This window comes from Lepidochelys kempii, chromosome 1 (assembly GCF_965140285.1).
Source record: "Lepidochelys kempii isolate rLepKem1 chromosome 1, rLepKem1.hap1, whole genome shotgun sequence".
Classification (NCBI taxonomy): Eukaryota; Metazoa; Chordata; order Testudines; family Cheloniidae; genus Lepidochelys; species Lepidochelys kempii.
In genome coordinates this window covers 230894607-230920514 of record NC_136380.1, presented here as the reverse complement: position 1 = coordinate 230920514, position 25908 = coordinate 230894607, and the positions used below count along the sequence as shown (strand labels likewise).

General features: G+C 41.8%; 1 protein-coding gene across 1 annotated transcript; it reads left to right on the top strand.

The window, feature by feature from the left end:
• The first annotated feature begins 1199 nt into the window (after positions 1-1199).
• LOC140900259 (poly(U)-specific endoribonuclease) lies at positions 1200-25426 on the top strand. The gene is made up of 7 exons (XM_073317219.2): positions 1200-1314; positions 8856-8955; positions 13623-13734; positions 14943-15064; positions 15153-15265; positions 15830-15983; positions 20739-25426. Exons 1-7 carry the CDS (start codon positions 1304-1306, stop codon positions 21000-21002), a joined length of 876 nt encoding a protein of 291 aa, XP_073173320.1. The 5' UTR covers positions 1200-1303; the 3' UTR covers positions 21003-25426.
• Positions 25427-25908: the final 482 nt, after the last annotated feature.

The window sequence follows — 25908 nt, the reverse complement described above, 5'->3', positions numbered from 1 at the left end:
CACGTATAGATAAGATTGATAACATCATTTTCTTATTTAAACTGCAGAAGTAGGAACGCTGCAGCATCATTAGCTGGGCACAGAAACGTTTAACATTAGCTAGCCCAATGTATTGTGGTGCTAATAATACAAACCTTTAGACCCACTTAAAAAATAAACAAGCAGATTAAATTATTTTTCTGGCAACTGGCAAATCCGTAAAAAATCTGGCCAGGCCAGTCAGATACTGGCAAGGTAGTATCCCTAATGCCAGGGTGCCCCTTAGAGGCCAGGCCAGGCTCCAGCACTCATCTAGGCCTCTGCTCTATGGTGTCAGGGTATTCCAACACTCCAGTCCAGTCTTACAAGGCTCAGCCCTCCGGCTGAACCTAGGGTTGCCAACTTCCTATTTGCAGAAAACTGAATATCATTACCCCGCTCCCTGCCCTGCCCCTCCCCAAGATCCCTACTCTACCCCCTCCCCGAAGCCGCACCCTCCACTCACTTCATCCCCCCTCCCTCCATCACCCGCTCTCCCACATCCTGGCTCACTTGCTCATTTTCACCGGACTAGGGCAGGGGGTTCGGGTGTGGGAGGGGGTGAGGGCTCCGGGAAGATTTTTAAAAGATTTAAAAATTTCATAGTACTTTCCAAATGTCAGCTCTCATGATAGTTGTGGGAGGAAAGGCGGGAAGGTGTTTTTTCCCTGTATACTATGTCTTCATTAACTTTTTCTTTGTTGATTTATAATAACCATACAATAAAACAAAAGCATGAGAATGACACTAAGGACCCAAGCCTGCTCTCAGTGAAGTCAATATTAAACTTTTAGGTTTGAAGTGATTGTTTCTGGATGTAAAATTCATACACCATGTGGAAAGTAGTGGGCAAAGAATTCAATTCTGGAATTCCCTACAGAGCTCTGTTTTCTGTGTGCTTTGTAAATCTGCACGTCCACCATGACGAAAGCTCTAGAGGCTAAGAATGATGAAAAGGCAGATCTAAATCTTGCTTAGCGTCTCCCTATCTCCTCAGCACACATAATAGCAGACAAGTTACTCCAGTTACTAGCAGGTTGCAGCTAGACACAAGGTTATTATTGTCAGGTTTTGCCCCTCCCTCTATGCACACTCCCCTCCTGTAGCTACGTGTCTGCATCTCCATTGCCTTCTTGCTCTGTCTATCACATTGACTGAAAGTTCTGGGTAACTAGGTTGTGGGAAAGAAACACCTCTTCAGTCTGTTCACTGAGCTGCAGAGTTTTGAGCTTCAGCTGGATCTTACTCTCTAGTATATTTGCCAAGAGAAATATATCCTCTCAGCATGGCTCGTAGGTAAGGGAGAATCACATTGGCTCACTATTCCTCTTTTTTAAATGCCAAATAGACAGAGAGTTGTGCTTCTCTGGGGCACCTATATTTAAAGGGGCTTTAATTGGAGTGCAGCATTGCAATAACATTCTGCTTATTGTTTCTGTTCTATTGTAGTAACTTGCTTCAAGTTTAAAAGCTGCTGGGGGCTAAAAGGGCAACTGAATCATATGCTGCTTTATGTAAAATAATGTGATACTAAGATTAGATGTTTTAAGACAGCTGATGTTGTAGGATACCTTGCAAAGCTAAAGTTATAATGATTCAAGGCCCTCCTTCTAGACTTTCATCAAGCCCTCTTGTGTTTTTCCTGAATTATAGCGTCTTACTAGACTGTTTATTGCATTGATACAGTTGTTATTATCTTGAAACTTGAAGTGTGATCAGCACTCTACAGATACAGTTCTGTTCAGTGGATCGGATTCTTCTCTCAAATGTATCATAAGGTTGTAAATCAGGTTTAACTCCACTGGAGCCCATGGAGTTGCACCTACACTGGAATAAATGAGAGGAGAATCAAGTCAATAGTTTATTTCTGTTACTAACAATTTCATACAATTTTAAGGGAAACTTTACATGCATGTTAAATCTTTATGCAAAGGGTTTGCTTAGCAACCTGGGCAAGTGTTTTGCTTCTTTTAAAATCACAAATGATACGAAGATTAGGAGGACTTTTAAAAATCACCCTGCTGCTGAAAGTCTCCTGAGGATAAAATTACACTGCAGAAGAATTAAACAGCCTTCTGTTTGGGTGTTGCACTGCACATTTACAGTACAGGTTTGGTTGCATTGAGTTTGTTGAATTCTTTAGAACTAGCTTTCAAGCTGGTTGTGTCTGCTGTTTACAGCAGTACTTATTTCCTGCTCAGAAACTATTTGGACAAGGTGAAATCAGGGGGAGGGGAAGGGGGTTTGTACAACTGAATTGCATAAAAACCAAAAGGCATATCATGCAAATGTCTTGTTTTGAATTAGCAGCAATGCTAAGATTAGAGTTTTATTTTAAGTGTACAACTGTTAGAATATAGTAAAGTTTCAGTCAAGAAGCTACATCCCAGCAGCCCTCTTGCTTCTTACACTCTCAGTACAGCTTTTATTGCAAAGAAACTGAAAGATCTGAGATGGCTGGAACCAGCAACACTCCTGCAAAATTCACTTTTAATCCTATGCAAAACACGGCCTGTCTTGTCCTGCAAAAATTGTTTTAATCTTTTTTTATATGGAAACACTATGCTAGTAATTGGGGTGATTTCATCAAGAGTATGGAAGGAGGAATAATAGGGAAGGGATCAAGAACATACGAGACTATTCTCTGATTGCAAGCCACAGATGCTATCATATTGAAAATTAGAGGGGGAAGTATTATAATTTCTTTCAAGAAAACTTTTATCCAAACATTGACTGCATCTTAAGATGTATTATGTCCTGGGACTTCAAAGCCTCTGCTTGAGGTTATCACACCAGATGGTGAAGGTATTTTTGTGACATTTAGAAATACTTTGTACCGAATGACAATGTAACTTGTTAAGTAAGAGCTCAGTCTTGGCAGGGTTTGGTTTTCCCTTTGGTTTTTTTCACCTTCATTCTAAACTTCAGGTACAATTTGTGCATGTGCTCTTCCCTGTTTGAAAAGAAAAGGAACAACAAAAAGAAGATGGAAAGTCCCTAAGTTTATGGATGCCATTTTGATATTTTGGTCATGGATAGGGGAGAAAGGAGAGAAAAGAGAAAGTCATTGTGTCCTGTGAAGTGACTGCATTTCTAGGCACACATTTTTTGAATTGCTGGCAGTAGCATGCTTATTAAATTAATATCTGAGCGTAACCACTCTCTATGTGTTCGCTCACTCTTGGTCATCCTCTTTTGACTAAAGAAGCATGACGTGTGTTGTGGGGATGGGGTGGGGGGTAATTTGGAAAATTAAAAAAAAAATTACCCTAGAAGAGGAAAGTGCAAATGGCACTTCCTATCCAATAAACACTGCCAATTTATAATGTGTAGCAGGGGTTGTTCCATTGGGAACAGATCTCCCCTATATGAAAGAGAATTTTTACATAAATGCTGTCAAACTCTTACCTTACTAAATCCTTATTTACAATCCAGCACACAGCAGATTCCCTGTCACCATAGCAATTGGCTCAAGTGTGAATATTCTGTGAAGCCTAGCACAGAGGTAGTGTAGCTGATGGTAGTAGAGTTGCCAACTTTCTAATTGCACAAAACTGAACACCCTTGCCCCGCCCCTTACCTGATGCCCTGCCCCTTCTCTAAGGTCCTGCCCCCCACTCACTCCATCCCCCCTCCCTCTGTTGCTCACTCTCCCCCACCCTCACTTGCTCATTTTCACCGGGCTGGGGCAGGGGATTGGGTGAGGGCTCTGGCTGGGGGTATGGGCTCTGGGATGGGGCCGGGGATGAGGGGCTTGTGGTGCAAGAGGGGGTTCCGGGCTGGGGGTATGGGAGGCGGATGAGGGCTCTGGCTGGGGATGCCGGCTTTGCGGAAGGGCTGGGGTTGAGGGGTTTGGGGTGTAGGAGGGAGCTCCGGGATGGGTCAAGGGGTTTGGAGTGTGGGAGGGGGCTCAGGGCTGGGGCAGGGAGCTGGAGTGTAGGAGGATCTACAGAGTGCCAGCTCTGGGCAGCGTTGACCTCAGGCAGCTCCTGGAAGCAGTGACATGTCCCTTGGCTCCTAGGCACGGGGCAGCCAGGAGGCTCTGCGGCGTCCGTGCTACCTCCGCCCGCAGGAACCGCCCCCGCAGTTCCTGTTGGCCGTAGTTCCTGGCCAATGAGAGCTGCAGAGCTGGGGGCAGTGCACAAAGCCCCCTGGCCGTCCCTCTACCTAGGAGCTGAGGGACATATTGCCGCTTCTGAGAGCCGCGCAGAGCCAGTCCCGCGCAGAGCCAGTCCCGCGTCAACTGGACTTTTAATGGCCTGGTCAGCAGTTCTGACCGGAGCCACCAGGGTCCCTTTTTGACCAGATGTTCCAGTCAAAAACTGGACACCTGGCAACTCTAGATGGTAGCAGTAGAAGCAGGGAGATAGACAGCATGAATGTACAGAATGAGTGGATAATGGTAAGAGTAAAGGAATAAAGGAAAACAAAGAGTTCAGTATATGAAGTTGTCCATTGCACTGCTGTATTTACTACTCATTTTAACGTCTTCATCCCTTGTTTGTTGGGTTTTGTGTTTTTTTGTTGTTTTTTAAGATCTGTGGGCTTGGGGAAAATCATTAGTAAGTTGGGATGATCTGCGGAACAGCAAAAACAGCAGCACTGGATTGTAACGTGAGATGAAAGGTAGTAGGGAGAGAGAAGGCAAGGTCAGAAGTGGGAGGAGCTTCAAAAGCAGCTAGGAAGGAACATAGGAGATGGCCAGTTCTGTGACATTAAATGATTGTAGCATGATGGGAGTATGGCAACCTGTTGCTTCCAGTATGCTCCCTAACATGCAACTGAATTGGCATTTTGGTAAGAAAAGAGTTAATTTGACCTGCAGGTACGGTCTGATACAAAGGAATCTGCCCAGGAACACAGTAAGTGTGCAAAGCGACTATTGTTATACCACTGAAATTTATTATTGGGGCCTTGTGCTGGGAGATATTTTTAACACGATGTGAGGAAAAATAAAGGAGACCTGAGTTCAGTTTCTGGTTTTAGGGCCAAGTTCACCCTGATGTAAAAGCCTAAGTCAGCACCAATAATGGATTTAACCTTTGTTCCAGGTGCTTAATGCTAGTGATGGATTTGGTCCTTATTCCCCTTGATTTCAATGCAAGTTTGATTGAGCCTTTACTTCTTCAGACCAGTGGGAGCAGGGAGTACCTCATATCAATCAATGACAACCTTCTTCGACTAATGAAAGAGAATGGTTTAATGGGATTTGATGTGTATTCTGTCCAAAGCCTTCAGGGCTAAATGAACTGTGGCTGCTGAAGAGGCCTGGATTGTGTGTAATGCTAGAAGGAATACAGGCTAGGGGGGCAAATCCACAGGGCAGTTATTGCAAGGAGACCCTCATTTCCACATCCCCTTTATAACCAAAGCCATTGTGTTAAAGGCAGTTTAATATTTGTGCACTTATATTGTTACTGTCAGGGAAGCAGTGTGTGGCAAGTTCCCGTTACCACAAGACATGGAGTTGATTTTTAATGTTATGTAGATTTGTAGCACATGGTGCATACAAGAGCCTGTCGTTGCCTCAGGTGGTCTTGTTTTCTCTCCTGCACTTACATGGCATATTGTCTGTGGGTTTTGTAATCAGCGTCTGATTTCTACACCATGTATTGTGGAGTAATATTATTTGGCAATTCAGTTTTTTCAAGCAGTCTGTTCTAAAGCTAATTTAAGACCTCCAAATAGAATTACAAATATCTAAAAATAAATAGATGCATGTGCACAAAAAGACATATGCTGTTCTCTTTCACTTTCATCCATCTTTTGCTTATGCTTAAATTCTAAAGGGCAAAACTCTGCCCTCAGATACATGCAAGAGTCTCCCATTGAAGTCAATGGGACCCTGCACGAGTGCACCCAAAGGCAGAATTTGGCCCATAGCTGTCAGTTTAGACTTTTGATTTGACACCATTCAGACTGGCATTTCTGTGATCAGTGATCAACGTCTTGTTTATCTACACTTGGTTCTTGTGCCAATATAAATTTGCATAAGTCCTCATTGTATCTTTCTGAACTAATGTGCTGGTCTTGCCAATTCAAATAGTTAAACCAAATAAAGTTTACTTTGTAAAGTCAGAGGGATTATAAATGAGCCTATTTGAACAGTCACAGCAGACTAAGAAACAGAAACTAGATAGGTCCTACTGGCTGTATTTTCAGATTGTCCAGACCCTGTTAGCTTTCTTCACAGTTGAAAGAAATGAGTCACAATCACTTGGTGACTAAATGTGTATCTTCACTGTAAAGTTAACTTCGGTGATTAGCATTTGGGTCTGGGCACCCGGATGGGCCTAGCCTGGGTGTGAGCAGCCACACTGCACAGCCATAGCCGAATTACTGTGTCCTCACTGGTACTACGCTCACCCATGTGAGGCTCTAGGAGTTCTGGGGGGCACATACATTCAACGGTTCTTTGTGCTCCAGTAACCTGAACTTGCCTGATTCTTGCCTAGTGAATTGTGGGAGAACTTGTCCTTCTGCACACATGGGGGGAATTGGAGGACCATCAGCGCTTGGGTGGTTTTGCTTGTGTCCTCAGTTCAAAATGATCAGGTACCCAGGCCAAGTGAAAGCCTCACTGGGGCTTTAGCCTGCAGCCTGAGATGAGTCAGCTAGTCCAGGTTAAAAGCACCACCACACTTGGGTCATAGGGTCTTGTGTATGGACTGGAGCGAGGGCAGGGGTAACACCTAAGGAAGAGCCCCAGTGAACTCTGAACTACCCCAAAACTAAGGCTAGTTCCTTAAGCTTAGCGCCGCTTGAAGAAATATGGTCAAAACTTCATTGTAAATGTAAAACAAAGGGAAAAATACTGTAACCAGCCCCACTTCAGGGTACTGTAGTGAGTCCTGTGGTACATCAGTCCCCTTTGACCCCTTGTAGCATGTCCTGTGTACCACGCGCTCCAAGCATTAGGCTCTGCAAGGTCCAGTCCTTGTTGGGTTCTCATAAATACTCACACATTTTGAGTAAAAGGATTGCTTTACTATACAGCCAGTTATGCTCCATGGTGGAGGGGTGGGGCTTTCTATCCTGATCCCTGCAGGCAACTGGCTGAAGCCCTGGTGCATGAGATTTTATTATTGTCATTGTTTTAATGCAGAGCTGCCAGTGTAGTGAGCACATTGTGGGCAATGTAGTCAATCCTGTTCTTCCCATGGACCACAAAGGAACGGGATGAATAGGCTAGTGCCCTCTATCCTCCAGCTGTGGCTACTGCTCTCCCCTGCCAACAACAGAGCATGTCCGGCCCACTCTCAGTGTACTCATCCCAACTCATCCCAACTCTCAGGTTGACTTCTATCTGGCCTTCCCTCAGGCTGCTGTCTCTGAGCTGCTGTTCCTGGCCTCATGCAGCTTCTGTCCCCTTGATAACAGTTTTCAAGTATATAAAAGGTTGTTACAATGAGGAGGGAGAAAAATTGTTCTCCTTAACCTCTGAGGATAGGACAAGAAGCAATGGGCTTAAATTGTAGCAAGGGCAGTTTAGGTTGGACATTAGGAAAAAAAATTCCTAACTGTCAGGGTGGTTAAGAACTGGAATAAATTGGGAGGTTGTGGAATCTCCATCACTGGAGATTTTTAAGAGCAGGTTAGACAAACACCTGTCAGGGATGATCTAGATAATACATAGTCCTGCCATGAGTGCAGGGGACTGGATTAGATGACCTCTTGATGTCCCTTCCAGACCTATGATTCCGGAGTCTGGTCCACTCTGACCTCAGCAAGCTACTTCCTTTTCTTGCATTCTCAGGATTATGGAGCTCTCTACTGGCTGGATGGTGAACTGGAGTGCCCTGCCCTGCACTCTCCACCTCAGCCAGGGTGGAGGTAAAGTAGGAACCCAGTTATCAGCTAGCAGGTTCATCACGAATATTAAAGAGAAACAAAATGTCACCTTCACAAACCTTCATGATGAATGCTTCTTGCTGGTGTCTATGTATTTCTATTTCTAAGTGAGGCAAATGTCTTTTAAAGTGTGGAGGGGCCAACATTGTAGCCTTGCAGTGAGTGCTTAATGCCACTAAAGACCACAGATACAAGACTCGATTTATCCCTGGATTAGTTTAGTTTTATGCTGGTGTTTTCAGCTCCACTGTTTTTTTGGAAGGGAGGAACCACCATGAATTGCCCCACAACAATCTTCCTGACTGCTCTAGGAGCAGCACTGATGTACTCTGAAGGAAGTCCCCTCCAACCTCTTTGAGCAAAGGAAAGCTGCTCTGACAGGGGCATTTGAAGGATTGGAAGGTGGAGAATTGGCAGGAATAGGGAATGTGATGGAATAAGCGATCTTCCCTAGAAAACCAACCACCAAAAAAATGGAATTCTTCACTTCTTTTTCTATTCTGTTGTGTAATGTTGTTGTTGGCTGGTAGACATCTGCTGCATTCCACATTAGAGATGGCTGCCTTTTTGTGATGAACCTATAGAATCCTTCTAGATGAATAGTTGTCATCTTTATTTTAAATTTTTTTTTAGTAGAGTTCACTAATTATAAAATAAAACTGAAATCTACTGTTCAAAAATAATAACATCAGTTGCTTTAAAAAGGAAACATTTTTCTTTAAAACTTACAAAATAAACCATTTCCCATTTCTTTATAAAGTACTTTAGGTATTATCAGCAGACCATACTACTAATTAATATTGTCCCTCAGGTGAGAGCAGCACTGACTAAGAGTGTCATGAGGTGAGAAAGCTCCCTTGATATCCTGAGAGCACCCAGAACGCTGCTAAAGTGGCACCAGAAATGTGGATGCGGCCATTGACAAAGTTGTGTTGATCTGTGTCTTTTTTTTTTAAGCATTGATATTTTTCTAACTTTCTTTGCAGGCTGGAGTTAAATCATGAACTTTCTAAACTTTTCAGTGAGCTATGGGATGCAGATGTTAATCGCTTTGTGCCCGGGAAAGATTATACAATTGACTTACAGGTAATTTAGCTACTAAATATCATGAGGAGTGAGGACAGGATGAATCTATATGAAGTAGCGGGAGTAGCAGCACAGAGGGTGTAGCTCCCAGAACTACACACAATATTCCAGCGGCGGCCTCACCCAGCGCCAAGTAGAAATGGACCAATTGCCTCCCGTGTCTTACATACAACACTCCCATTAATACATGCCAGATTGACTTTTGCCTTTGTCGCAACTGCATCTCACTTTTGACTCATTCAATTTGTGATCCACTATAAACTCCAAATCTTTCTCTTCAGTACTGCTACCCATATAGTTATTCCCCATTTTGTATTTGTGCATTAGATTTTTCCATCCTAAGTGTAGTACTTAGTGCATATCTTTTTTGAATCTCATGCTTTTGATTTCAGACCATTTCTCCAGTTTGTCAAAATCATTTTCAATTCTAATCCTGTCCTCCAAAGTACTTGCAAATCCTCCCAGCTTGGTGTCATTCACAAATTTGATAAGCAAGCTTTCCATTCCATCATCCAAGTCATTGATAAAAATATTGAATAGCACCATACCTAAGACAGACCCCTCTGGGTTCCTACTTGATGTGTTTTCCCTGTTTTACATCGAATCATTGATGACTCTTTGAGTATGGCCTTTCAAGCACCCACCTTATAGTAATTTCATTTAGACCATATTTACCTAATTTGTGCATGAGAATGTCATGTTGGACTGTGTCAGAAGTCTTACTAAAGTCCAAATATACCACATCCATTGCTTCCCTGCTGCGCACTAAGCTGATAATGCGTGTGAGTGACTCAGGGTACATCTACACTGCAATAAAAAACCTGCAGCACCAAGTCTCAGAGCCTGGGGAAATTGAATCAGGCTCACAGGACTCGAGTTGTGGGGCTAAAAATTACAGTGTAGACGTTCGGGCTCAGGCTGGAGCCTGAGCTCTGAGACCCAATCTGTTCATGAGGTTTCAGAGTCAATAGTTAAACACTTTTTTTCTGGCAGATATTCAGCCAGGGGTAATTTACTGATATTTAGCTGGCACAAAGTATTTAGAGAAGCATCTGCTTGCTCTGGTAACACTGTTTCTTGTTCAAAATCCATGTAAATGTACTAGTCATCTAACATTATCGCATCAAAATGTTCTGCTTTTCTAACAGGATCCTTTAGGAAAGTTTCGCAGTTCACATGTGTAAATCGGCTCAGAACTCAGCAGCATAAAACATATTCCACTAAACAGAATTTTTTGTTGATGCCACATTTGTGGGAATTATTCTGAATACTGTTGCTGTTATAAATTATATACACTGGGCTCAATTCTGCCCTCATGAAACCCCACTCACTTTGAAGGGGTTGCACAGTCAGGGCACAATGTAGCTCACTTTGATTTTTTTTCTTTTCTTCCTACGGAGTTAACAAGATTTGTCAGATTTCTTCCTCTTATGTAATGCCTGCCTTCTCTAACAGAGACCATGTGGGGAAGTGCCAGTTCAGTTGTTAATGCTTTTGAATTTTTTCAATACCAGGTAAATCAAATGTTATGAGAATGAGGAAAGGAACGTATTTTGTGATGCCTGAAATTAGCTAACTGCATAATGTAGCAATGGGGGCTGATGAAATCTAGCAGTAACACGTTGCTTATGAATGCAATGTTTTTAGCTTGGTAGATGTCTTCATTTAGCACATCTAAGGCCAAATTCTGCTTTCAGTACCACCCTGAAATAAGTAGAGTAGTTCTGGATTTATGCCATGTAATTAACATCCGAATTCAAAAATGTTGAGTACCCAACAGCTTCCATTGGCTTCAAAATTAGACCCCCTAAATCCATACTTGGGCACTTGTCTCATTTTCAGAAGCTTCAGTGGGAGCTGTTTGGAGCACTGTTGAAAATCAGGTAGGTCTCTATATAGGGATTTTAAGCTCCTGCTTTTGAAAGTCTGGCCAGAAGGTTTATTCTGTAACAAATCTGTCTCTTTATCAGATATTCATCTGAGTTTCATTGTATTTCCATATATATCTATGATCTGGGTTGGTCCCTGCAAAATGTTCCAGAATCATGTGACTATTAAATAGCTATCTGCTAAAGAAGCAGATCTAAAGGGAATTTGGTCTCATGGTTAGAGCAAGTGATAAGAAGCCAAGTAAAAATGTTGAACATCATGGATGCCACAGGTCCTTGAGGAATTCTGTATTCCATATTCCTCGGTGATAGCATACAATTTCCTGTTTAGAGGTCAGTTTCTCTCACCCCAGCAACACCCCTTAGTCACTGGGGCCCCAATCCTGCTCCCACTGAAGTCAGTGACAAAATTCCATTGATTTTAATACTGTAGGATCAGGTCCCAAAGCAACCACCCGTAATGAGTTGCATGAAAAGCTGCTGAAGTGTCCCACCTAACTAAAATGTTGAACTTAGCCAATCTAAAACAAGCAGGAGATCTTTCATGACCTTAATAAGCATACCCTCACATCCAAAAAAGGACACAAACCAAGCATGGGACCTAACCTTGATGTCATTGGTATCCAAATGATCTTGGAATTGAACAACCACTGCCTTCTCAGGTATCTAACCAAAAAAGAAAAGGGTAAAAACTAGACCTCAATTGGCAAACACTCCAGCACCAGGAGGTGAAATCAATGAACTAGTACAGCAAATCAGTCAAGCCAGTTGATTTCAGTAGGACTATTCATAGAGCCCTGCAAAGCTACCGATATCTGCTTTATATCTGCGGATATCTGTATCCGTGGACCATGTTTGCAGTCAGATCGCAGATGGATGCAGATCCAAACTTTATATCTAGAGCCCTGCAAATCTGCGGATATCCACAGAACATGTCTGCAGATCTCCGATCGGCTGCAGATACAAATTTTGTATCCGTGCAGGGCTTTATTCGCAAGCTAAAATTTATGAATGTGATTAAATGCTTTGCTGGATTGAGGCCAGAGTGCTTATTATTGTTTGTAATTATTATTATTATAATAATATTTATTAGTTTTACTAAAGAAATACACTGTGCTAGTGCTCAAAAGACAACTAGCTATTGAATTAATATTCAAGTGAGAAGTAAACTAACACAATAATTCGTAAGTATCAGCGGGGTAGCCGTGTTAGTCTGGATCTGCAAAAACGGCAAAGAGTCCTGTGGCACCTTATAGACTAACAGATGTATTGGAGCATAAGCTTTCGTGCATGCACCCGATGAAGTGGGTATTCGCCCACGAAAGCTTATGCCACAATAATTTTTAGTAAGCTAGAAAATATTCCGTAGTATATTCTGTAAAAGTAATGAAATCTTAGTAGTAGCAGACCTCTCTAGAGTGAGTCTGAGCTTATATTTTGATCATAAAGTGGGAAGAGATGGGTGGGTGTGTGTATAAGTTATGAGGGCATGGACTGGCAAAGCACAAAGTAGTGAGGTTCTCCTGTCTAGCAGAATTCTACCGTATACAGCGAGAAGAAATAGTTAACACAATGGCTGGTGAAACCACGACCTCTTCAGAGCATTTTATAATGCACGGCAGGCAGGAAAACAGATAACTCTCACAGCATCCATTCAGAATGACAGTTCTGTTCTTCAGCTAGCTGACATGCACTTGGAGTAAGAGCAACGACTTCCAGCAACTGAAATATATAGAAAGGCAAGTTGGCAAGTGTCAAATAAAAAATATTAGAGGAGTATTTTTTTAAATAAAGCTTAAGTCTCAAAAGTTTTGTGCAAATTGTTTTCTGTTTTCTTCTAAAGATATTGATTTATCTGATTTCTGTTGTCCATGAATACTAAAATTTATTAGTGTTATAATTTATTAACACCAAGTGCTAAGTCTAGACTCCTCCCTTTGCAGGGGAACTGGTGCCGTTCTGCTTTGTGATGGAGCAGGGAACTCAATGTGGGAGGCCTCTGCAGGGGATGTGCACCCCTATTCAGTGTGGAACGCAGCAGCACATGGGAGTGCCCCATATGGGTGGGCTAGGGGCAGCTGGAAGTGGGGCTAGAGGATCAGTTGCTATGTTCTTCCTCCTTTCCTTTGCACTAGGGGTTTAGGTATGTACACACCAGCTCCACAGTGCATCTACCCAGTGCTTGGCCTGGATGCTACACTCGGGATTTGAATCAAGAGAAGAATTTCTACTCAGAAAACTTAAATCTCTTGTTGAAACAGGGCTGACTTTCAAAAACACAAAGGACAGTTAAGTGCCCAACAGTCAATGTGGGTTGGGTGCCTGGCTGTCCTTTATAGCTTTGACAATCTCCCCTTCTGGGCCTGATTCCACAATTCTAATGTAGGCACCAATTCCCCTGAAGTCAATGGGAGTTTTGCTTGTGCCAGGAGAGTAACATCAGACCCACATTGTGTTATATAAATAATAGGCAATCAAGTGGAGCAGAGGTGTCCTTGGTTATTCATTATTGCGATGCCCCCAATGAGCTATCACTGTTAACCCTGAGAAAGAGGCAACAGGACCCTTTCAAACACTTACAATGACAAAAAAGAGTATTTTTTTCTCTCTGCTTGATGTTGTGATTTATTATATAACTATCTCTATTGTTTTGTAGTATAATAAACAGTTTTAATAGCAGTTAACTTCTTGCTGTGCTTTGATTACTACTCGGAGAGGGATTATCCCCTTTAAATACATTTTGGATCCTTCATTGTTTTGTTCTGATGCTTCTCATAGGAAAAAGCAGGCTTTGTACAGCAGGGCAGCAGCATTGCAAGGGACAGTGCATCTGAACCTCTGTTTCGCTACGTAAATGAAGAGCGTCTGAAGAGCACAAAAACTTTTGCAGGTGAGATCTTCCTGTGATTTGTTCTTCAGTAACTGTGCATCCTTTCTTCTCGTTATCATTTTGGTAACATGGGAAATGGAATGATGAATCTGCATTATTTTTTTAAAATGTAGACTTAAAATGTAGCATTATGTACAGCTTGAATGGTCAGACAATTTGGAGCTGAAGATCGTCATGCAGTACGTCATTTGAAAGGTAATTTCCCATAGATTTGCAATCAGATCTTGGAGTTTACCTGTGGCCTCTATTTCAGAAAGTACACTGATCTCCAGAAATCCAGAAATACGCAGGTAAACAAATGTACACATTTTTGGTAAGATTGGCTAGAATTATATGTATTTGCAAGAATAAACTCAATCAGCAGAACCCAGCAACTTTTAAAATTTAACTTGTTTACACTTAATACTTTCATTGCTCAGACGGTTGGCTACACTGGTATTAAAATAGAGTGCTAAGTACAAACAGTACCTTTATTTCAAACAAATGTCTCTGAGCAGTATTCTGATATCTATTACACCTGTGAGGCAATGCCAATAAAATCAATAGAGGCAATGTCTCTGTATATACACAGCCATGTAACTCAGAACAGAATTTGGCTTTATGCCTATTAAATGGCAGTTCCAGAAACTGCTATTCCAATTTATCACTTATTCCTTGGTGCCTCTAAAAACTAATTAATTGGTCGTAATATTATTTCTCATATTGCAGCCATTCAGGTTCACACTGACTCCTTTTTTTGCCTGGAGGATGTTTTCTGGCATTACTACTTCTACTGTGGAACAAGGACCTATTATTCACACAGATCTTTTTTTGTCAGGATTAGCACCCACTCCAGGGTTGGCTCACCTGGGGATGGACAAACTTTAGATTGTTGAGTAGCAATGCCCACTGGGCCTAAAACCCCTGATCAGAGCAAAGCTGCAATGACAGAGCGATTAGTGGAGCTTCACCAGAACACTGCTATTTATATATCTGCTAGATAGAATACCAGAACTGATCTTTTTTTTAAAAGAACAGGAGGACTTGTGGCACCTTAGAGACTAACCAATTTATTGGAGCATGAGCTTTCGTGAGCTACAGCTCACTTCATCCGATCATTTTTTGTGATTCTGTTGCCATCTAGAGGCCAAACTACAAAGGTGATTTTGGTCTACACACTGTTGAACATCTATACCAGGTGCCCTGCTGAATGGCATCTTTCTTTGCAGCTTTCGTTTCCCTATTGGACAACTATGAAACGTCAACTGGGGTAGCAGAAGTTGTGACCCCACAAGAAATGGCTGAAAACAATCGTTTTCTTGATGCTATCTTAGAAACAGAAGTAATGAAAGTGAGTACAGCAGCTCTTCATGCTTTATCACTTGCCACAGTTAACTGTAAATTAAACTAATTATATTTCCTTGTTTTCGATCCTCCAGCTTACTCATCAATATTTAGTTAGAAAAAATTGGTCAAAACCCAGTCTTAACGACTTCAAGTCTCAGCTCTATGACATCTGGTTTCAGCTATACACCAGGGAAACACGAAAGGGGTATGTATGGTCAATATGGATCCTAGTAGTAATCATATTTAATAGGATGTAAGAAATAAGTCTTACATGTATGTCATACAGACATAACCACAAAAAATGGAGAAGGTTATGTAATGTATTAATTGGGCGAAAGTAATTTTTAATGTCCCACTGTTTCTGTAATAGACTGTCCTGGCTTGTCAAAGAGTATTTATTTTATTTTTCGATGACTGAATGATTATTAGGTACATAGTCCTTTTTATGAAAACAGATGCATTTGAGGGACAAAAAGCAATTTACAGATAAATGTCAATTTATAATGGAAAAGACAAATAGTCTGGTCCATTGGTTTTTTTTTTGTTTGTTTGTTTTTTACTGGTAGTTATTCCTTTAACATCAAATAGCAACTTAGATTTCATGACCAGATCTTTATTTTAAGTTCCACAAAAAAGAAAAACAAAACATTCAGAACAGGAATGTTAACGGATAACTCTTAGCAAGTGCCAATTTTGTTCATTTTCTGGCCGTTTGCATCCAGCAAATTAAATTTTTTAGCTAATTATTATTATGCTGATTTTATTGTAGGCCTGATTCCTGTGGATTTGAACACGTGTTTGTCGGAGAAACAAAACATGGAAAAGAGATTCTGGGTTTGCATAACTGGGTACAATTTTACCTTCAGGAAAAGCATAAACAAATTGACTACAAAGGCTATGTTGCCAGGAGGAAAAAGAGCAGGGTAAGAGAGACTTAGGGTTGTCTGTTTGTATGTGTACAGTTTATAGATAAGGTGAGTAAATCTACTCAGGATGTCTCTGGTAATGAATCCAGGGCATGATGGTGTTGGGGGAGACAGATTATTTTTATTTTTGCTGTGGATTTTGTCTGCTATTAAAGCTCAATGCCCATCTAATTTTTAATTCCCCACTGAGACCCTAAAATTCTCTCGGGCCACCTTTTCCCCAATACCTCTTGTAGACAGAGGGGATTAATAATCCTCTAGTGGTTAGTGTCTTCATTGACTTTACCATGCTGGACCCAAGACATTGGGCCTGATATTGAAAGGTGCAGAGTGTATTCAACCACAAAAATCCCTTGGAAATTCCTCTGCCTTTCATACGACATTGGACAGAACCCCGTATGTTTGCTGCCTTTCTGCTAAGTCCCTATGCACTAAGTTTCAAAGGGCCCAATTCTGGGAGCTGATGAACTCTGTTAGGATAATGGGTTCAGACAAGTATGTCCAGAAAAGCAGCATAATTCTGTCATTCACATGATTTATCAAGGTTAAAGAATGGGACTGGGGCTTTTTGTTACTTTCTTGGTCTGAGATCTTGGGACTTAGGGTCTGATCCAATACCCATTGAAGTCATTGGAAGACTCCTATTGACTTCAGTGGGCTTTGGATCAGGCAGTTAAACATTGTGTACTGTAGTTTCCCCATCTGTAACACAATACCAAAAATACCTAGCTTATAGTGGTGTTGTGAGGCTTAATTAAAGGGACACTGACAACTTAATCTGCTGAGTTTCAAAAAAATGTGAATTAAAAATAGTTTTGGCCTTGGAGAACCCCCTGCCAATTGTTTGGTTTAACAATAGTTTTCCGATTTAAAAAAATGATTTCTCTGCACTATGGATGTGTGAAGTGCCTGTACAGACAGGGGATGCTGACCTGACTGAACAGAGGGAACAGTGAAAATGACTGTTTTTCAAACTTCTAGCTAATGCACAAAGGGAACATACAGAACATATAGAGAAAATAATTCTCTCAAAAATAATCATCGTAGGTGTTACTTGTAACAATAGTAGGTTAAAATAATCAAGCAGGTATCAACTTGAAGTTAACAGTGCCCCTTAAATGCAGGCTATGTACTTTGAGAGCTGTGAGTGAGAGGTGCTATAGAACAGTGGTTCTCAACCACGGGTACGCATGCCCCTGTGGGTACACAGAGGTCTTCCAGAGGGTACATCAACTTATCTAGATATTTGCCTCGTTTTACAACAGGTGACATAAAAAGCACTAGCGAAGTCAGTACAAGCTATAATTTCATACAGACAATGACTTGTTTATATTGCTGTATATCCTATACACTGAAATATAAGTACAACATTTATATTCCAATTGGTTTATTTTATAATTATATGGTAAAAATGAGAAAGTCAGCAAGTTTTCAGTAACTACTTTTTTAAGTAGTTTTTAGGTGAGGTGTAACTTGGGGGTACGCAAGACAAATCAGACTCCTGAAAGGGGTAGAGTAGTCTGGAAAGTTTGAGAGCCACTGCTATAGAAGTGTTTCAGGGTAGCAGCCGTGTTAGTCTGTATCCGCAAAAAGAAAAGGAGTACTTGTGGCACCTTAGAGACTAACACATTTATTTGAGCATAAGCTTACGTGAGCTACAGCGCACTTCATCAGATGCATGCAGTGGAAAATACAGTGGGGAGATTTATATACACAGAGAACATGAAACAATGGGTGTTACCATACACGCTGTAACAAGAGTGATCAGGTCAGATGAGCTATTACCAGCAGGGGTGGCGGGGGGGAGAAATCTTTTGTAGTGATAATCAAGGTGGGCCATTTCCAGCAGTTGACAAGAACATGTGAGGAACAGTGGGGGGTGGGAGTGGGGAATAGTTTTACTTTGTGTAATGACACATCCACTCCCAGTCTTTATTCAAACCTAATTTAATTGTATCCAGTTTGCAAATTAATTCCAATTCAGCAGTCTCTCGTTGGAGTCTGTTTCTGAAGGTTTTTTGTTGAAGAATTGCTACTTTTAGGTCTGTAATTGAGTGACCCAAAAGATTGAAGTGTTCTCCAACTGGGGTTTTTGAATGTTATAATTCGTGACGTCTGATTTGTGTCCATTTATTCTTTTACGTAGAGACTGTCCAGTTTGGCCAATGTACATGGCAGAGGGGCATTGCTGGCACATGATGGCATATATCACATTGGTAGATGTGCAGGTGAATGAGCCTCTGATAGTGTGGCTGATGTGATTAGGCCCTATGATGGTGTCCCCTGAATAGATATGTGGACACAGTTGGCAGTGGGCTTTGTTGCAAGGATAGGTTCCTGGGTTAGTGGTTTTGTTGTGTGGTATGTGGTTGCTGGTGAGTATTTGCTTCAGGTTGGGGGGCTGTCTGTAAGCAAGGACTGGCCTGTCTCCCTAGATCTGTGAGCGTGATGGGTTGTCCTTCAGGATAGGTTGTAGAGCCTTGATGATGCATTGGAGAGGTTTTAGTTGGGGGCTGAAGGTGATGGCTAGTGGCGTTCTGTTATTTTCTTTGTTGGGCCTGTCCTGTAGTAGGTGACTTCTGGGTACTCTTCTGGCTCTCTCAGTCTGTTTCTTCACTTCAGCAGGTGGGTATTGTAGTTGTAAGAATGCTTGATAGAGATCTTGTAGGTGTTTGTCTCTGTCTGAGGGATTGGAGCAAATGCGGTTGTATCGTAAAGCTTGGCTGTAGATAATGGATCGTGTGGCGTGGTCTGGATGAAAGTTGGAGGCATGTAGGTAAGCATAGTGGTCAGTAGGTTTCCAGTATAGGGTGGTGTTTATGTGACCATCGCTTATTAGCACAGTAGTGTCCAGGAAGTGGATCTCTTGTGTGGACTGGTTCAGGCTGAGGTTAATGGTGGGATGGAAATTGTTGAAATCAGGGTGGAATTCCTTAAGGGCTTCTTTTCCGTGGGTCCAGATGATGAAGATGTCATCAATGTAGCGCAAGTAGAGTAGGGGCATTAGGGGACGAGAGCTAAGGAAGCGTTGTTCTAAGTCAGCCATAAAAATGTTGGCATACTGTGGGGCCGTGCGGGTACCCGCTGATTTGAAGGTATACATTGTCCCCAAATGTGAAATAGTTATGGGTGAGGACAAAGTCACATAGTTCAGCCATCAGGTTTGCTGTGACATTATCGGGGATACTGTTCCTGATGGCTTGTAGTCCATCTTTATGTGGAATGTTGGTGTAGAGGGTTTCTACATCCATAGTGGCTAGGATGGTGTTTTCAGGAAGATCACCGATGGATTGTAGTTTCCTCAGGAAGTCAGTGGTGTCTCGAAGATAGCTGGGAGTGCTGGCAGCGTAGGGCCTGAGGAGGGAGTCTACATAGCCAGACAATCCTGCTGTCAGGGTGCCAATGCCTGAGATGATGGGGCGTCCAGGATCTCCAGGTTTATGGATCTTGGGTAGCAGATAGAATACCCCGGGTCGGGGTTCTAGGGGTGTGTCCGTGCCAATTTGTTCTTGTGCTTTTTCAGGGAGTTTGAGCAGATGGTGTAGTTTCCTTTGGTAACCCTCAGTGGGATCAGAGGGTAATGGCTTGTAGAAAGAGCTGCCAAGCAGCCTCTTGTTCATATTCCAGCCTATTCATGATGACGACAGCACCTCCTTTGTCAGCCTTTTTGATTATGATGTCAGAGTTGTTTCTGAGGCTGTGGATGGCATTGTGTTCTGCACGGCTGAGGTTATGGGGCACGTGATGCTGCTTTTCCACAATATCAGCCCGTGCACGTTGGTGGAAGCACTCTATGTAGAAGTCCAGTCTGTTGTTTCGACCTTCAGGAGGAGTCCACCCAGAATCCTTCTTTTTGTAGTCTTGGTAGAAAGGTCTCTGTGGGTTAGTATGTTGTTCAGAGGTGTGTTGGAAATATTCCTTGAGTCGGAGACATCGAAAATAGGATTCTAGGTCATCCCAGAACTGTATAGAAGTGCTGTACATAGTTCTATTTTGTTTTCACAATGGTGCAGTTTTCATTTGTGCCTATAGATGTCACCTTTCAACCATAAAGGAGGCCATAATTTTAGACACTGATGCAAAGGATACTGACAGAGATGTCACTTGACTGTGCTAGTTAGGGCTATGCAGTAAGGGCTTTTAGGCACCCCTCTAAGGGGCTTAGGAATCCATCTCACACTGAATTTCAGTGGGAGTTGGGTGACTCACTTCTTAGACTCCTTTGAAAATCCCAGCTACAACTGAATTGAAATGGAATTCTACCAAAATATAGGATATTTCTGAGCATGCCACAAGCACCATCCTTTTTCTTACTGCCCTCATGAAATAGGAGACCACACTCCTCAGCCACTTGGATACTTACAGTGATGAGTGCTATAGGAAAACTTAAGGAAATATAAATTGGCATAAATATTTAGTGCCATTTACTTCAGTAGTACAGGATTGGCTTAGGATACTATTCTAGTTCTTAGGAAAGACAAACCTGCTGCCTGAGTTCTTGACCCATAAACAACAGGAGCGTCTAAGATTCTAAAGAAGAGTTAATGTGAGATCCAGGGCTGTGTAACCCCCTATAATGGCTCTGTTTTACCTCCCACATTTTACATATACACAACTGATACAAGCACTATAGCTGCTCAGAAGTAGAGTCTCCCACATTTGTATTTGCAGAATAACCCTGAATGTGAAAATGTGTCTGTCTGGTCATATTCAGTATTCAAGGATTTTCATGTCTTTTATTTTTGGTTACAGTCTGATGAGGATGATCAAGTTCTGAGTCTACAGTTCAGCTGGAAAGGTCTAGTAAAACCTGTGGGAAGCACCTTTATTGGTGTCAGTCCCGAGTTTGAATTTGCCCTCTATACAATCATTTTTCTGCAGCCTCAGGAAAAGGTCACTCGTGAGATGGTGCAGATAGAGGAGTATGAACTACAGATAGTTGTGTATCGCCATGGTAAATACATTGGAACAGCATATCCTGTCCTCCTTAGCAGCAACAATGAAGATTTGTATTGAAAAGGCTCAAGCTAACCTGAAGTTCTTTCTGAGTTTAATTGTAATTTTGTATAATTTTAAATGGTCTGTTTGGAATAATATCCTTTTGTTCTGTATTAAGATGCTTAACCTAAGCTGTGCCTTTTAAAGAAATGTTCAGTGCCTGTCCAGGCTTTGAAATCCCTTTTATCACTGTAGCCAAGGATGAAAGAAATTGTACTAAAGTGCCATCATAAAGCTGTACTTTAACTTCCTGACCAGATATCAGTTTTTTAAACTAGGCCCGATTAAAATGGAAATAGGGGTTTTGTTTGTTAACTACTGCACACCTAGAAAGACTGATCAAACCATATAAAATACGGACCAGAATATCCCATAATAAATGTATCTTGTGGCATTACTGTTGAAATTAAGCCCTCTGTTATGACAGTGTAAAACAATACTGTATAGCTATATTTTGTGTTGCCGTCTTCAGTTATAGGCTGAGAAAAGGATTTCTGCCAATGGCAATCAGACAATTATGACATTATCCCTCCCCTTCCCAACCAGCACAAGCCTTATGGACACAGAAGGACTTCCTGGAATGAAAGTCAGTGCAGCACTTATCACACTACATCCAATCACTGTTCTGCAGGCCAGGCCACATCGTAAAACAATGATTCATGAAGACTAGCAGGAAGCCAGAATAACTTGCTTTCCTGAAGCCTGAGCTCTGAGGAGACAGCAAAGTAATCTGCCTCTGTCAACCCCCAAAACCTACTAAACTCCCCCCAAAACAGAGCAGAATGTGGCAGGGGATGGATTCTCCAAAAACAATCAAAAAATCAGTAGCATACAGTAAGAGACATTAGGTAAGGAAAAAATACACTCGTGTCACTTGGGATAGAAATCCAAATCTCAGCTGTACAAGAGGATTCGCCTGAGGTAGTAACTACAAATAACATGCTGAAAAACTCTCGGCAGACAGTGAAACTCAGGGAAAGGAAGAGAGGCAAAGACAAAAGACTCTAGAGACCCTGCTAGCAATGGCAGAAGTGAAGCTGAACAAGAGAATTCAGATATCTGGGAGTAAACTAAAGATTAACTAAAAGAGATTTCTTGGAAGTCACCAGGAATGAATCGTTAGCAGTAACTGTGTTAATGTTATAAAGAAAATAGTTTGCTTTAACTGGGGAGATCATAACTCTATGATAGCATGTTCTCTATTTTAAAAAGTAGCAAAGACAATAAGAGGGAATGGATTGTTAGGGAGATCCCTAACAGGGGGCGGAGGAACCTGGAGAAAATAGAGAGGAGTTTGGAGGAACCTTTAAGAGTTCTGTGTAAATCCTCCCCATGTAACTCTAATAAGTGGATGGTAATCTATCCCTAATGGTGTGGGTTAAGGTCCCATAGGACGAGAATGTACCTTCTTTGGATTGAAAGAGAAGCAGTACAAGTGTTCATGGGAAGAGTAGAGGGATTTGGTATTAGCAAAGGGATTTGGGTACTCCTTAACATGCTGTGTTGGTGTTTCGTGTGTGGATTTAAAGTAAGAGGAATGAAGGAGAGGGGAGGGAACTGATGAGACAGGGGGGAATTACTACAAGAAATAGGTAGGGAGGTTTACAAAACAGAAACCAAGGTACACACTTGCAAACACAGAGTGATAGGAAATGAGACATTGGCCACATAAGTGGTCATGCCATCGAACAGCAATCAAGAATTATCATAATTTCACATTTTCAGTAAGCTAAATAGTTATTCTCAAAATCTCGTCCTTTCAAAGTAATATCTTTGAATATCAAAGGGCTAACTACTGTCATTAAAAGTACAAAACACGCTCAGATTATTCTACTTTGAGAAAGTTAGTTTCAGAAGGGAATTAAAAATAGAAGTATGAATAGAAAGATCTGACTATATTCTAGTATAATGTCTCTTTAAATCAATGCTCACGGTTGTAATGATTGTTGTGTTTCTGATATTTACATAGCAAGGATTTGTAAATCTATTAATATTTCCTAATTAAATAAATAGTATTAAAAATGATTCACCTCTTAGGCCAGTCATAGTAACATCGAAACACCTCTCTCCCCTGCCCCCCCCCTTTCTGTTCCTTTAACCAACATCTGCTTTTTAAGTCCTTTTCCAAGCCATTTATCTGGTCACTGTATCCCTGCCCTATGGATTACCCACACTGGGCATCCGCCCCACATAATGAGTGTCAGCTCCATAGCCTAACACCCTTCCCTCCTCACCATAACAAAGCCCTCCCCAATCTCACTGTGGGGCAGATGGAAAAAAAACCCACGCCGCCTAGGCCGATCTGGTGGTGAGGGAAAAATTCCTTCCCAGCCCCCCCTAGAAAGGAACAGTTAGTGCGATGCCCAGAGCAGAGCCTGGCCAAACCTGGTGTTTTGGCACCTCAAGGAGCAGGAGGCTGGCTGCTGCTCTGCCTGCTCCCAGGAAAAGGGGCTTCGCTTGATGGGCTTTCCCCTTTTGAACTCCCGCACCCGTCTGGTCCCTGGGGATGAATCAGCTTTGCCAAGCTGACCCACTTCCCCTTTTGCAGCTTCTGAGCCTTGCTCACCCTCCTGGCCATAAAGCACTATTCTCTCTTCCCAGGCAAGCTGGACAACACCTACCCCCCACCCCCCGCCGCTTAAAGGTGCAGTGCAGTCATTAGCTTTTAACTGAATCAGAGGGATGCATGTATAATACTGAATCACCCCAGCCTCCCCCCGTGCACTTTATAAGGCCCAGGTGCCTTCCCTTAAGACCAATTGGGCATCAAGTAATCAGTCCAGGTTGCGCTGCCTTCCCCCCCACACACACACACTCTTAAAGGGGCCTCTTAAAAGGGCCATCCATGTGTTAATAAAGGCCTCTTCATAATTTTAACTAAATGAAATTCTAATGTAGTTTAAAATATGTTTGTTATTTAATATTTCTTATTGCTACACTGGGCTCCTCAGGCCTGGCTTCTTCTTAGTGGGGCTCAGATGTCTTGCTGGGCTCCTTTTTGTTTGGGGAAAAAAATAAGGGTCCAAGCTCTCCCATCAACAGCACCAAACTGAACGGGCACACAGAGCAGACTGTGCAGCTTGTCATACCATGTTATTTTTCCCTCCTGTCTTACATACTCTGATGAGTAGTCAATTAACTGGGGTCCTTCTTCGTGCCAGGGCTAAAATGTCCTGTGGGCTCTGCGTGGCGATGAAATTGTATATTGTCTCCACAGGCAGCTGTACCCTTGGGAACAGCTATCCTAATTAATCGTTGTTGCCTTTGGGCACAATGGCACCTTAGAAGAGAACTGCTCAAAAAGCCCCTTCAGTGTTCAACTTTATTGATATTAATTCTAGGCTGCTGGAGGTGGATGGTGAGCAGGTAGCAGCTATGCTACTCCATCCAGGCTTGAGGCTGGGAGCTGTGTGAGCCAGAACAATGTACTAGGTGCAGATGGCAGGTAAACTCATGAAAGATTGCATGCTGTTAATCACACATCAGGCGCTCGCACAGGGCTATGCTATCATTGCCTGTAGCCTGTCTTCCAACCAGGAATGCACTGATCATTAAAATGGAAACCCGAGAGCAGAAATATGCTTTGCTAAGCCTTTGTTGGCCAGGACTGTGAGGGAGGAGGGTTCTTGACAATTGAGTTAAATAACAGACAAAGGGTCTTATTTAATTCTTGGTGACTATGGACACCAGGCAGGTATCACCCACTTGATCAACACACCCTTATGCAAAAGAGACTTTCTTAGATGTGATCCCATCAGATGGGCTCCCACATGGTGCTTCTGAGCTCACAAGGCTTAATGATCAACACACGCCACTACACACCCCTACATGGACACTGCTTGTTGAATACTTGACAGAGCACAGCCATCGAGGGGCTCTTGATTTGTACACATCTGACTTGTGCCCAGATAGTGTTTTCTCCCCAAGAAATATGAGATTTTTAAGAAAAGCTACCTGCAATATCATGCTTCCACAATTCCAAGATGGAAATGTTGCCTGTGGCGATCATTAGGTAGTTTGTTTAAGAGATTATCTTTTGAACACTCTTTAACATTCCACTCTAAACATTCTGCACAAAATTGACCTGCTTGTGCAGCATTTAAAAAAAATAAGGAACAAAGACTCTCTCCTGTCCAGACCCATTCCAAACATATTTCACCATTGCCTCTGGCAGTGAATTTCCTAACCATGTTTCTCAATAACTCCATCCTGTACACCACCATCGCATAAAACAATTGTTGGCTGGCTTTTTGTTCTCTCTGACGGGATCAAAGTAATCACACGTAGACTGTCAAAATTTTAGATCGATAGAAAGTTTATTTAAAGCAAAGCTCTATCAGCAAAAACAAAATCACATTTAAAAAATGTAAGTCATACTAAGCCAAGGAGGTCTGTGAAAGAATTATTGCTTTTTATGGAAAAAAATTCTAAAAAATTTATTTGCTGAGTTTTCACTGTAATAAAATGAAAAAGCTGCTTCCTTTTTTTCTTTATTGCAGTATGGTGAATTTTAACAAATTAAATTTTCATTAAATCAAAAAGGTTTTATACTAATTGTGGTAGCAAGTTTTTCATTTGTTTGACACCTAATATCAGATGTTTCTGTGAAAGCTTCAATTAAAGTCCTGGTTCTTTTTTACATTGGCCAGTCTGTGAAATTCTTGATTTAAGTAACATCATATGTCACTTGTTTCAGGGCAACTCCAGATTCAAGTATCTTTTTATGAATAGCTGTAAAATATATTCAAAAGGAACTTGCATCAATTCACACCAGCTAAGGATTCTATTATTCATAAAATAAACGGTAGTTTGCATTGTAGTAATGGGGACATTTTAAACAACTTGTAGGAATGCTTGTGTTCTCTCTCTTTTCGCTTGTGTTGTATAATGTGGTGTTGTACAAGAGAGCTTGAAATGTCGTTCT